The following is a 13,665-nucleotide window of genomic DNA, read 5'->3' as shown; positions in this document are numbered from 1 at the left end:
TTCAATTATAGAAAACGCATTAATTGGGCAGCACCTGTGGCTCAGTGGGTAGGGTGCTGGCCCCATATTCCAAGGGTGGTGGGTTCAAACCCTGCCCCGGCCAGCTAGAACAGCGGTGGCAATTGTAACAAAAGATAGCCGGGTATTGTGGCAGGCTCCTGTAGTCCCAGCTACTTGGGAGGCTGAAGCAAGAGAATCACGTAAGACCAAGAGTTGGAGGTTGCTGTAAGCTGTGATGCCACAGAACTCTACTGAGGGCGACAGAGTGAGACTCTGCCTCAAACCAAAAAAAAAGAAAAAGCATTAATCAGAAAGCACAAGGCCTACCCATGATTATTACTTCAAAGTATGGGAGGGGACAGAATTTCTCCTCACTGGGACAATGCCCAGCGCTCAGTACCCCCAGCCTGCCCTTTCTCCCTGTAACTGCACTGCAAGCCTCCTCCCGGCCCTGTTTCCCGCTCCTGGCTAGTGATGCCCGGCAGTAAGACACAGCCAGTGAGTGCTGTGGGAGGCTGCCCTCTGCTGTCCACCTGATGCCTGATCACAGCAGGCCCTCAAGCAGGGAAACTTGGACCAATATCTCCACCTGGTGGCCAACTTGACATTGTCATCAAACTGAAGTCCTTCAGCTTTGTAATGGGGAGGAGAGATCTTACCATCTGTTCCTGAGATCCATCTCCAGGATCTCCCCAGGCTAGGTCAGGGATTTTGGAGACGGCATATGTGGCCAAACCTCAAGGCATGCACAGAAAGCACCTGGGGCAAGTCTGGGAGTAGCAAGGATGAAAAGAGGATGCTAGCTATATTTACATATTCTCGTTTTTGCTTTTTTTTTTTTTTAAGAGACAGAGTCTCACTTTGTCCCCCTCGGTAGAGTGTCATGATGTCACAGCTCACAGCAACCTCACACTGTTGGGCTTAAACGATTCTTTTGCCTCAGCCTCCCAAGTAGCTGGGACTACAGGCACCTGCTATAATGCTTGGCTATTTTTTGGTTGTAGTTGTCATTGTTTGGTAGGCCTGGGCTGGGTTCGAACCCGTCAACTCTGGTGTATGTGGCCAGTGCCTTAGCCACTGAGCAACACCCACCGAGCCATCAATGTTTTATTATTCAATTCAACTAGTTATATTTATGTATTTTGTTTTAGTATTCAATGCCACACTTATCTTTCCCTGCATTTATCCCACTGTGGCCCACTCACAGTAACCTGGCCCTTGGTGTACCCAACTTATAGAAACTTCTGGCCCGGCTTGGTGCCCACAGATCAATGGTTAGGGCACCAGCCACATACACCAGGGCTGGTGGGTTTGAACCCAGCCCAGGCCTGCTAAACAACAATGACAATTACAACAAGAAAACAGCTGGGTGTTGCAGTGAGCACCTGTATTCCCAGCTACTTGGGAGGCTAAGGCAAGAGAATCACTTAAGCCCAAGAGTTTGAGGTTGCTGTGAGTTGTGATGTCATGGAACTCTACTGAGGATGACATAGTGAGACTCTGTTTAAAAAAAAAAAAAAGGAAAGGAAAGGAAAGAAACTTCTGGCCCCACAGACACCCATGGTATTTGCAGCTGATAAAAGAACAAGTAACACATTTCTGTTCCTTTTCTTTTCACTGGATCTATAGCCCCATTTGGAGACGAAATCCAACAGGTAAAAGCAGGACCATGCCAGGTGCCTCTGACTAGAGTGGTGTGGGTGTTCCCAGAGGAAAGAGAAAAGGGGAAAAGATTCCAGCACAAGCCCAAGAGCTGCAGAGAAGGAGGCAGGACCTTCTACAAGACCCTGAAACAGAGCCCCAGGAAGAGGCAATGACATAAGAGGCTTCTCAAGCCTCACAAGAGGAAGTAAACCCAAGAGACACGCACTGGAGGTCAGAGAATGGCCATGCAAAAGGAAAGACAGCAACCCGAGCTGCAGTGAGCTCCTGAGCCCTGCAGCCCAGGGCACAGGAAATGGGAGGCAGAGCCTCAGGCCCAGAGTGGGGGGCAAAGTGCCAACCTGAGCCTCTGGCAGCAGAAGGAAGCTGGAAGAGAGAGGTACTGGAGTCCCCAGAGAACAGCCATCTGTTCCAAGGGCAGCAGCTTGCCTAGACCTGGGGTGCAGGGCCCAAGTCCTGACCAACTGCCTCAGCAAGTCCCAGGCAGTTGAGGGCTGTGCCAGTCTGCTAGAGGTAGCCAGGGCTGGATACACAATCGTATTTGGGCTATTGCACAGACCCTGCCCAAAAACCTAGCAAATTAGTATACTGTGGACCACAACATAAGTCCCTGTGTACAGCTTATTCTTAAAACTTATCACTACTCCCTGCACCCCTCAAATGACATCCTCCTTGGCCTGTACCCTGAAGAATGCTCTGGGAGGTGGGGCTACAGAAGGAACTGACTGTTCCTACAGGAGGTGGAGCCCAGCACTGGGGGGACCCAGAGGAAGGCGTGTCAAGGGAGGAACTCAGACCATGCTGGGGGTCAGCACTGGAAGAGGGCTTTCTCTGCTCACTCTGACTTGGCACCTCATTCTGCACAGAACATTTCAGAAGTCAGAGAGAGGAATTCACTCAGAGAGAGGTGTCGCCTTCATCGAGGACTTGGAATCCCTTGGGCTTAAGAGGGAGTGGGGAAGCATTCCCAGAAGCATCAGCTCCTGGGCAGCTCCAGAATGTTGACTTGGACCCTGACCAAAGAGTGCCCCCAACTGCTGAATAGGCCAGGAGTCTCCTTTCTCTAACGCCTACATCCTTCCCTCTGGGGTGAGCCCAGCCCCTCCCTGAGTCGCCCCAGGGAGAGAGAGGGGAAAAAAGGGAAGAGAAGAGAGGCATTGACTACAGAGGAAGGAAAAGGAAGCAGAGCAGAGGAGGGAGGAGAGAGGCCACACAGGAGTGGGTGACAGAGGAGAGAGGAGAGGGCAGGTCTAGGGCAGGCCCAAGGCAGGAGGATATCTAGAGAGGGCAGGCCGAGCACCCCAAGGGGCGCTCCAAGAGCAGGCGGGGCGGGGAGCCGAGGGGGCGGGCCGGCCATGTCCCACGGGACCTACTATGAGTGTGAGCCCCGGGGCACCCAGCAGCCACTGGAGTTCTCAGGGGCCCAAGCTGGGCCTGGGGAACTGGGGGACATGTGTGAGCACGAGGCCTCCATCGACCTCTCCGCCTACATCGAGTCTGGGGAGGAACAGCTCCTTTCTGACCTCTTTGCTGTGAAGCCTTCCCCTGAGGCCAGAGGCCTAAAGGGCCCGGGAACCCCTGCCTTTCCCCACTACCTGCCTCCTGATCCACGACCCTTCTCCTACCCACCTCATACCTTCGGCCCAGAGAGGAAGGCGCTGGGGCCTGGCATCTACAGCAGCCCGGGAAGCTACGACCCCAGGGCTGTGGCAGTGAAGGAGGAGCCTCGGGGGCCAGAAGGCAGCCGAGGTGCCAGCAGAGGTGGCTATAATCCCCTGCAGTACCAAGTGGCCCACTGTGGGCAGACAGCCATGCACCTGCCCCCAGCCCTGGCAGCACCCGGCCAGCCTCTGCGCGTTCTCAAGGTAAGAGCAGGTCAGTTTTCTTCCCTCCTGCCCAGGGTCTGGAGAGAGGCCGCTTTGGTTGGGGGAAAGGAGCGCCCTGCTTAGGCCAGGTCTGTGTGTGGTGTGGAATTTACCCCCTCCCCAAAGTCCTCTGTGCTCACTACCGGACCATCATCCCCCTTTCTTCCTTACTCTCACTCAGCCCAGCACATTCCGAAGCCCTTGTGGCCAGCTGACCTACCTATGCCAGGCCACCCACTTAGCTCCTCCGCTGCCCACCATGCCCCCTCCTTGTTTCTTTGCTGCTCGCCTCTAGAAGAGGAAATGCTTGCTGACGGTAGCATGGGCGACTCAAGATATTTTGAAGGACAGTGTCTGCAGAGAGTGCCAGAATAGGAAAGGGAGTTTTAGTCTTAAGCAGAAGACCTGGGTGTCTAGGTCAACATCTATCCCAGAGGCAGGACAATGACAGTTTGAACTGGAAGACCCGAACTTGGGGCATACTGGAAGCCCCAAGTATGCCCTGGCTGCTGCTGTTCCTGTCGCACCTCCACTCTGCCTCCGCCAGCCCTGACCTCTCTGTCTCTCTGTGCTTTCCCCTCAGGCCCCTTTGGCCACAGCCACAGCCCCCTGCAGTCCCCTTCTCAAGGCGCCCTCACCAGCTGGCCCCTTGCATAAGGGCAAGAAGGCAGTTAACAAAGACAGCCTGGAGTATCGGCTGCGGCGAGAGCGCAATAACATCGCCGTGCGCAAGAGCCGGGACAAGGCCAAGAGGCGCATCCTGGAGACGCAGCAGAAGGTGCTGGAGTACATGGCAGAGAACGAGCGCCTCCGCAGCCGCGTGGAGCAGCTTACCCAGGAGCTGGACACCCTTCGCAACCTCTTCCGCCAGATACCTGAGGCAGCCAACCTCATCAAGGGCGTTGGGGGCTGCAGCTGAACTTGGCTGGCGGACTGTAGGCCCCAGGGTCTCTGGGCCAACCTGACCCTGGGAACCCCCACCCAGAGCCCTTTACAGGCTGAGCCTGAGACATGGACATGAGACCATGAGACCATGGACAAATGGCAGCAGAGTGCAAAGGGAGGGCAGGACCCAGAGTAATAATTCTGTGGCTGAATAAAATTGCACTGTGACTCAGTGCTGGAGCTGTTTGCTGGGCCTGGGCCAAGGGGTGTGTGTGTCTGTCTGTCTGTCGTGGAGGACCCCAAGGGCCGGGAAGGCTGGGTCTAATACTTCTTGTTTCCACACCCAGAGAAGCATTCGGGAATACAGGTGTGCTGCCGCCCACAGCCCTTCCCCAGCACGCCATGCAGCCTGGCCATGTGTCTGTCACTCCACTCTCCCCATACATCCTCATCACCCACTTCCATGAGCTGAAGGCACACTTCCACCCCCCCATCCCAGCACCTGGAGCAGCCTCTGGACACAGTTCTAACAAAGATCTGTGGCTTGTAGGGAGAACCCGCACCACACAGTCCCTTGTGTCCAGGCCTGCTCTCTCTCACCTTGAAGAACAGGTCAGGGAGCTCCTCTCCCAGGTGGCCAAGGGAAAGTTCTCGATGGCTCTGCCATATTCACAATCCCCCAGATCTTGATCCAGCACTTTATCTCTGCTCCCCAATTTCATAGCCTCAGTCTACTAGATGGACAGACACACACACACACTTGTCCCACCCACACTTCCATCTTTGTCCCTCATCCCCTGGGGATCTGGTCTCTTAAGCTTGACAGTCTGAGTGTTTGAGAGAAGAATAAGTTGAGAAAGGCCCAGTGAAACCCCATGTTGTAAGAGCCTTGATTTGAATCTTCCTCTGAGACTCACTAGCTATGTGAACATAAGCCAGTTACTTCTCCTTTCTGTGCCTCAGTTTCCTCATCTACAAAATGGGAGTAATATTAGTAACCACCTTATAGTGTTGTTATATTCATAGAAAAATAGGACTAGCACATGATAGGCATGAATATATGTTATGATTTCATTTTGCTAGATATTGAAAGGGCCTCAGAGATCTCATCTAAACTCTTCGTTTTCAGCTCGGCGCCTGTGGCTCAAGCGGCTAAGGTGCCAGCCACATACACCTGAGCTGGCAGGTTCAAATCCAGCCCAGGCCTGCCAAACAACAATGATGGCTGCAACCAAAAAATAGCCAGGCTCGTTGTGGCAGGCTACTGTAGTCCCAGCTACTTGGGAGGCAGAGGTAGAAGAATTGCTTAAGCCCAGGAGTTGGAGGTTGCTGTGAGCTGTGATGCCACAGCACTGTACCCAGGGTGACAGCTTGAGGCTCTGTCTCAAAAAATAAAATAAACTCTTCGTTCTGCAGATGAGGAAACTGAGGCCTCAGAGAGGGGAAGGGGCTTACCCGGAGTCACACACCTGTTTAGAGGCAGAACCAAAGTTAGCTCCACAAAATCACAGACCTTGAGAGTTGCTGGATTAGACCTCAAGAGATCATCTGGTGGGCTTTGTCCTCACACAAGCAAGATAGTGTGAGCCACATTTCATAGATAAGCAATTGAGGGCCAGAGAGGATAAGAGACATCTTCTGAAGCTCACGCAGTCCTTGTGCTGTCTCGGCACAGGGTACCTGCCTCTCTGTTTCAGGCTACACCCTCTGTTCAGAGTACAAATACAGCAAAAGAGGGTACCTGAATCACAAGTAATTATAAAGGCCAGGAGCAGTGGCTCACACCTGTCATCCTAGCACTGGGGGAGGCCAAGGCAGGAGGATCCTTTGCGCTCAGGAGTTTGAGACCAGCCTGAGCAAGAGTAAGACTCTGTCTCTACTAAAAGTATAAAAATTAGCAGGGCATGGTGGTGCATACCTGTAGCCCCAGCTACTTGGGAGGCTAAGGCAGGAGGATCACTTGAACCCAGGAGTTTGAGATTATAGTAAGCTATGATCATGCCACTGCACTCTAGCCAGGGTGACAAAGCAAGACTCTATCTCAAAAAAAAAAAAAAGTAATGATGATTTTCTTCACAGTGTCAGAGGCCCAAGGACAGCCTAAGCATCAAGAAATACATTTCTAGGCCAGGCATAGTGGCTCATGTCTGTAATCCTAGCACTCTGGGAGGCCGAAGCAGGTGAATTACTTGAGCTCATAGGTTCAAGACTAGCCTGAGCAAGAGTGAGACCCTATCTCTAAAAATAGCCAGGTGTTGTGGCAGGACTACAGGTCCCAGCTACTCAGGAGGTTGAGGCAAGAAAATCGCTTGAGCCCAATAGTTTGAGGTTACTATGAGTTATGATGCCACAACACTCTACAAGAAAGACAAAGTAAGACTCTGTCTCAAAAAACCAAAGAAAAAAATTTCTGAGAGGAAAAGAGACTGGTATCTGGATCATCCTGGTCTCCCCTTCCCCAAGCTCCCACTTCTGCACTTGCCCAGTGGTATAGCACCATGTCTCTGGCACCTGTGTGCTCCATGTCGCCATGTTTGTCTCACCCTGGAAACAGGCCCAACTCTGCCTGTGTGTCTCTCAGGCACTGTCCCTCCTTCCTTCATGTCCTGAGGCCCCTGCCCACATCTAAGCCTTCAGTAGAGGAACTGATGAGAGACTCCTGAGTCTGGAAGGAGGAGGTGCCAGTGGCTTTGGGTGCCTGGGAGAATCCATGTACCTTCCTTTCAGCCCAGAGGGATGGGTTGCATAAGGGGGGTTTGTACAGAACACGGTAAGTGACTCAACCTCCAGATTTCCTCCTCTCAGCTCCACTGCCCTTTGACTTATTTTCAAGGTTCTGGGTGATGGGACCTGGGTTGCTTTAGCATCAACCACAGATTCTTTCCCACAGCCCCCTCCAACCCATCAGCCCCTCAGAGCCAATTCTAGTGGAGCCTTTCCCCATCTCCCCAGTGTCATCCCAGTGTGATGTGGAGCAGCTGAGCACATCCCAATCCTTTATGTCACATCATATACCAGGGAGATGACATTCAGGTGGAAAAAGCACTTTGAGAAGGGGGCTTCCAACCAGACCTCAGATGGTTTGGACCAAAGCAATTATTCAAGGAGTATTTGTTGAGCACCTTTTCTGTGAATAAGACAAGTTCTGAGCTGAGGAAGTAGGAAGAAAAAATCAGTAAACAAGTATACTGGGTGTCTTCTTTTGTCCCTGCAGATGCCCTCTGTGCCCTTTATCACTCTTCTCAGTTCCTACCCTGGGGGTGGGGGTGAGGGTGGCAGGAGGTCTCTCCGTGATTGCCCTGTCCTCCCAGCCCCTGGGAGGTGGTAATGGCTCCTCTGCTGGGCTAGCACCCCCACAACACACCTTCATTAAATTATCTTAATTATTCCATCTGTATATGCCCATTGGGAAAACCTAACAAATAAACAGGTAGAGAGGCTATATTAGCGGGGTGCTCAAGGGGTCATCTCTCTGAAGAAGTAAGTTTAAGTTGAAAACTAAAAACAAGTGAAGGAGGCAGATATGTCATTGAAGGGAAGGCTGAGCAGAGGGAAGAGCAAATGCAAAAGCCCTGGGGTGTCTGGGTGGTTGAGAAGAAGAAAGGAAGCCAAGAATGGCTGGATGCATGGAGGGAAGGAAGAAGAGGATACGCAGGAAATAATGTGCTCCCCCTACTCCAGAACAGAGTCACAAATGACTCTCTTCGTTCCTTCTGCCAAGAAGGTCAGTGCCTGAGAAGCTGGAGGTGGGAAGACAGAACAGGATCATCTCTGCCCCTGGAATCACCTTCGCACCCAGTCCCCTACCTCTCACCCAGGAAAGGCAGTGAGCCAAACCCTGCCTGAGAAAGGCACCAGGACTAGGGACTCCATAACTTTTGAAACCAGCAAACCAAAGTTTGAACAGCACCACACACATTGCTTTTGCTTAGAATCTATAGCTCAGGCCTTCTTTCCCTCCTTGAGCAGAATTAGGGAGCAGGATGAGAGTTCTGAGTTGAGAAACAGGATCTCAGGCCACAGGGAAGCTGCAGAGGAGAAGCAGGGCCCCGGGGAGTACTGTGAGGAGGGAGGAAGCTGCCCAAGGTGAGTCTGCCAAGGTCAGACTTGTGAAAGCCGCCCCCCTGCTCCGTGCACACCTCCCCACCCCCCCCACCCCCAGATTGCCACATGCCTGGGCCCCTAGGGCCCCCATCCCAATGTTGCAAGATCCCGGTTGGGGTTGTGGGGTGGAAAGGGGCCTCTTCACCTCCGCTCTACCCTGCCCCAAGCCAGTGTGGGGACTACAAGGTGGAGGGGCTATATAGGAGATGCTGAGGCAACAGTAGACAGGACTGGCTGGGGGCCATGTATATCCCATCACCCTCCCAGCCCCCAGTGGGCAGACCCCTCCTCTCCAGACTCAGCACAGGCTGCTCCAAATTGGAAGTGGTCTAACCCAGACAGGACTCCTGGTTGGCCTCCCTCAGCTCCTCCCATAAGCAGGCCTAGCCTGGCCTCAGAAGAACCTCAATAGCACACGAAGAGAAGAGCACATGGGGGTTTTCAGAGGAAATTGGCTGCAACTTGACTTCATCAAAGTGGCCATCAATTCTGACTTCAGGGAGCAGTGGAAGGGTCCTAGGACCTGGGAAGCGAGTCAGGCTTCCTAACAGGGAGAGATCCACCCACACAGCTGTGGCCTCTCACTTCTCTTTTATATTTTTTATTTGATTGTTTGTTTTTTTTTTTTTTTTGAAACAAGTGTCATTCTGTCATCCAGGCTAGAGTGCCGTGGTGTTGGTCTAGCTCACAGCAACTTCAAACTCCTGGGTTCAAGTGACCCTCCTGTTTTAGCCTCCTTAGTAGTTGGGACTACAAGTGGCCATTGTAATACCCAGCTAATTTTTTTCTATTTTTAGTAGAGATGGTGTCTGCCTCTTGTTCAGGCTGGTCTGACCTCAAGCAAACCTCCTGCCTCAGTGTCCCAGAGTGCTAGGATTATAAGTGTAAGCCACTGCACCCAGCCCTCACTTATCTTTTAGAAAGTGACAGGCTTTGAGGTAGGTCGAGGCAAAGCATATACAGAAAAGGGATCCATCCTCTATACCCTACGAGCTAAGCTTCAAACTGTCCAACCCCTGACCTAGGGCTGTCACTCCCAGCCAAAGCATCCAACCCTGCCGCAATCGGGACGGTTTGCAAAACGCCTGCTGGCTCCCGCTTTGTCACCATCTGAGGTTAGAACTGTACCCAGGAGATAAGCTCGGGCCCCGCCCACCCGCCCCCAGCAATTTTGCTGGCCTGCTGCAATCGGGATGGTTTGCAAAACCCTGCTGGCTCCAGCTCTGTCACCATCTGAGGTTAGGGCTGCACCCCAAGATAAAGTCCAGCCCCTCCCACCAGCCCTGCCTTCAAACTTCCCAGCAGCATGGCCCAAAAGACAGAGCACCTGAAAGACCACTCAGGGTCTGAAAGCCTTCCTCAGGTCCAGCACCAAGAAGCCTTCTCCCAGGCCCTCCTCTCCCCTCTTCTCCCTCCCTTTCTCCCTAGCCTCACCTTTTCAAGATGCCCTCATTACCATCCTCTCTCCTAGCCTTCTATCTTCTATCCTCACCCTTCCAGCTCTCACTTGCCTCCTGCCTTCTCATCATATTTGTCCATTCATCATTTGCTCAAATAATACTTACTAAATACCCTCTTGAGTCCAGGCACTTGTTATAGAAGCTACAGTACAAATAAGGACAGTCCCTATACTCGTGGAACCTTGGATTAGTGAGGGTAACAAACTAATACCACAACCAAATATATAATTCTAAATTGTTGGCAGTGCTACATGGCAACAGTAAAGGAGTAACTGGTGGCAGGTATTAGCAAGGGCATCTGATTTCAATGTGAGGGGCAGGAAAGGCTTCTTTAAGGGAGTAACATATAGGCAGAAATCTTTTTTTTTTTAGACAGAGTCTTATTATGTCGCCCTCGGGAGAGTGCCATGGTGTCACAGCTCATAGTGCAAACTTTTAGGCTTAAGCAATTCTCTTGCCTCAGGCTCCCACGTAGCTGGGATTACAGGCACCCGCCACAATGCCCGGGTATTTTGTTGTTGTAATCGTCATTGTTTGGTGGGCCCTGGCTGGGTTTGAACCCCCCCAGCTCCAGTGTATGTGGCTGGCATACTAGCTGCTGAGCTACAGGCGCCAAGCCATAAGCAGATATCTAAAAGGCGAGTAAGAAGCCAGGAAGTGTGACTTACACCTATAATCCTAGCACTCTGTGAAACCGAGATGGGAGAATAGCTTGAGCTTGGGAATTCAAGACCAGCCTAAGCAAAGTAAGACCCCATCTCTACTAAAAATAGAAAACTTAGCCAGGCCTGCTGTCAGGTACCTGTAGTCCCAGCTACTCAGGAGACTGAGGCAAGAGTGTTGCTTGACCCAGGAGTTTGAGGAGCTAGGCTGAAGCCGTGGAACTCTAGACCAAGCAGGTGACAGAGTGAGACTCTGTCTCAAAAAGAAAAAGAAAAGGAGAAAAAAAGGCGAGTAAGAATTCATCTGGCAATGGCTCGGCGCCTATGGCTCAACCGGCTAAGGCGCCAGCCACGTACACCTAAGGTGGCGGGTTCGAATCCCCAGCCTGGACCCGCCAAACAACAATGACGGCTGCAACCAAAAAATAGCCAGGCGTTGTGGCGGGCGCCTGTGGTCCCAGCTACTTGGGAGGCGGAGGCAGGAGACTCGCTTGAGCCCAGGAGTTGGAGGTTGCTGTGAGCTGTAATGCCACGGCACTCTACCCAGGGGGACAGCTTGAGGCTCTGTCTCAAAAAAAAAAAAAAAAAAAAAAAGAATTCATCTGGCAAAAAGAGGGGAGTTCCAGCAGAGAGAGAAGTATATGCAAAGGTCCGTCAGAGGGCTGGGAGCAGATGGTGGGGCTGAGGCCAGAGTTCCCTCAGCTGGGATTCAGAGCATCAGAGATGGAGGATGGACCTTCCAAGGGATGAGAAGCTACAAATACAAATACTCGCAGGTCTGCTGCAGACTGAGGCTGTTCTTGTCTTAGGGCTTTTATTTTTGCTGTGAAAGAAGAAGTAACTAAAAGTAACTAAATGAAGGCTTAAAGGTGTAAAATCCTAGTTGCTGAGGGTGCATGAGATTTCTGACTTAAGAGTGCACAACTGGGCTTGGCGCCTATAGCTCAACCGGCTAAGGCGCCAGCCACGTACACCTAAGGTGGCGGGTTCGAATCCCCAGCCTGGACCCGCCAAACAACAATGACGGCTGCAACCTAGCCGGGCATTGTGGTGGGCGCCTGTGGTCCCAGCTACTTGGGAGGCGGAGGCAGGAGACTCGCTTGAGCCCAGGAGTTGGAGGTTGCTGTGAGCTGTAATGCCACGGCACTCTACCCAGGGGGACAGCTTGAGGCTCTGTCTCAAAAAAAAAAAAAAAAAAAAGAGTGCGCAACTGAAGTCGATGATTTAGAGTGACAGAAGTGTGTGCTCTGGGATGATTTCCCCAATGGTCCTCAGCTGCTGGGGAGCAAGGACAGAGAAGACAAAGGTCAGATCCATCTAGGGTTGGGTAGATGGAAAGGAAAGACAGGGAAGACGAGTTGAAGGCATGTACAAAGGAGAGATTGTCATGGTAAACCTGGAACCTTGTGTACAGAAGGGGAGATGTGAAAGCAGGAGGACCAGTGATTCCTCAGCAAGCTTATAGAACAGCTGCAGTGAGGCAACTTGAGCAAACCAGCCATAAGGAAGGGAGATCCTATCAGAGAGCAGGATGTTTGATTCAGTTATTTCTTAGGTGCTGTGTTTCTGTTGATGATAAGCCCAGGGCATGCTCTCGGGAGAGGCTCCCTGGGGCAGGGGGGTGGGGGGAGGCAGGGGGGTGAAATGTTAGCAAGGAGAGGGTGCAAGAGCTGAGGGTCAGCCTGCCAGATGGAGTAGCCACACGAATGGCGACCTCAAAGGGAATCACATCTACCACTCTTCCACTGTACCCCATCCTCATCTACATCCCCTCTCCTTATCCCCAATGTCCTACCTCCATACCTGTTTCTCCCTTACATATGCGTCTTCTTGAACACCTGTTCTTTTATCTAACCCAAACCTCTCTTATCCCTGCATCTGCTCTCCTTATCCTCATTCTCTCCTCACTCCTCATCCTGTTCCACTCATCACAACCTTACTTCCCTCCACACCAGGCACTGGAGAAGCTACAGGACAGTGGGTTACAGTCTGCTCCAGAGCCTGCCTACAGGGACTCAAAGCCTGCACCGCCCATTACCATCTCTGCACATTGCCTAATTTTGCTGCATCTCCACTGCAAAACTTGGAAAATAATACTAATAGTAACTACCTCATAAGGTTGCCAAAGAATTATATGAGTATAAAACCCCTGGAACAATATCTGGCCACAAAGGGGGTGCGCCATAAAGTGGTGATTACTCTTCACGCTCTCTCCTCACCTCCTTGCTATCTCCTCACCTCCATCTTCTTATCTCCATTATCCCTCTGCACCATTCTTCCTACCTCTTCAAGGAGGAAGACACCAAAAAGACTCAGGCGCCACCCGCAGTCCACCAGGGAAACAAGCACAGAAATAAACAAGCCAGGATAAAGTAGTAAGCCTGCTTCAAAGATGAGAAAGAAATGCTACTGGAGAACAAAAGATTCACGGACTAACTCTGCCTGGGGGAGCAAAGAAAAGTCTCTACAGGCAGATAACCTCTGAGCTGAATTTTGAAAGATGAAGAAGAATTTGCAGTGTGAAGGCAGGAAAGATTTATCCCTCCCTGCATGCGTGACTTCGGGCTTAACCCCTGCCCTGGTGGGGTACGCCCTACCTCAGTGTAACCACAAGGGGGGAGCAGAGCACCAGGAGCCGCCGCAGACTGGCCAGAAAACCTAAGAGTAGCCCAACAGATCTTCAATTCATCACGCAAATCCCCAACCAGTATCCACCCCCCAACTCAGAAATTTTGGAGAGAAAAACGAGGTTTATCTTAGAGAAAGAGCAGAGTCCTCCAAAGATTTGTACACATACTAATGATAAAAGACTAGTATTCCTCTGAGTTGAAAGCATATGTAGGCTTGGTGCCTGTGGCTGAAGTGGCTAGGGCGCCAGCCACATACACCTAGGGTGGTAGGTTCGAATCCAGCCCCAGCCCGCCAAACAATAATGACGGCTGCAACCAAAAAATAGCTGGGCATTGTGGCGGGCGCCTGTGGTCCCAGCTACTTGAGAGGCTGAGGCAGAAGAATCAACTAAGCCCA

The 13,665-nt window shown here is 51.8% G+C and overlaps 1 protein-coding gene across 1 annotated transcript; it reads left to right on the top strand.

Moving 5' to 3' along the window:
• The first annotated feature begins 2,514 nt into the window (after positions 1-2,514).
• CEBPE (CCAAT/enhancer binding protein epsilon) lies at positions 2,515-4,642 on the top strand. The gene is made up of 2 exons (XM_003801925.2): positions 2,515-3,527; positions 4,111-4,642. The coding sequence occupies exons 1-2, from the start codon at positions 3,018-3,020 to the stop codon at positions 4,444-4,446; spliced, it is 846 nt and encodes a 281-aa protein (XP_003801973.1). The 5' UTR covers positions 2,515-3,017; the 3' UTR covers positions 4,447-4,642.
• The last annotated feature ends 9,023 nt before the right edge of the window (positions 4,643-13,665 follow it).

The sequence above is a fragment of the Otolemur garnettii genome, unplaced genomic scaffold, assembly GCF_000181295.1.
Source record: "Otolemur garnettii isolate 467f Iridium unplaced genomic scaffold, OtoGar3 scaffold00225, whole genome shotgun sequence".
NCBI classification, from domain to species: Eukaryota; Metazoa; Chordata; class Mammalia; order Primates; family Galagidae; genus Otolemur; species Otolemur garnettii.
This window is presented reverse-complemented; position numbering and strand designations above follow the sequence as displayed.

What these genes read in the sequence shown, in the direction of transcription:
- CEBPE (XM_003801925.2), top strand. Translation starts at nt 3,018, where the DNA reads ATGTCCCACGGGACCTACTATGAGTGTGAGCCCCGGGGCACCCAGCAG. An exon ending in AGCCTCTGCGCGTTCTCAAG is followed by an intron (nt 3,528 to 4,110) that starts GTAAGAGCAGGT and finishes CTTTCCCCTCAG; the next exon opens with GCCCCTTTGGCCACAGCCAC.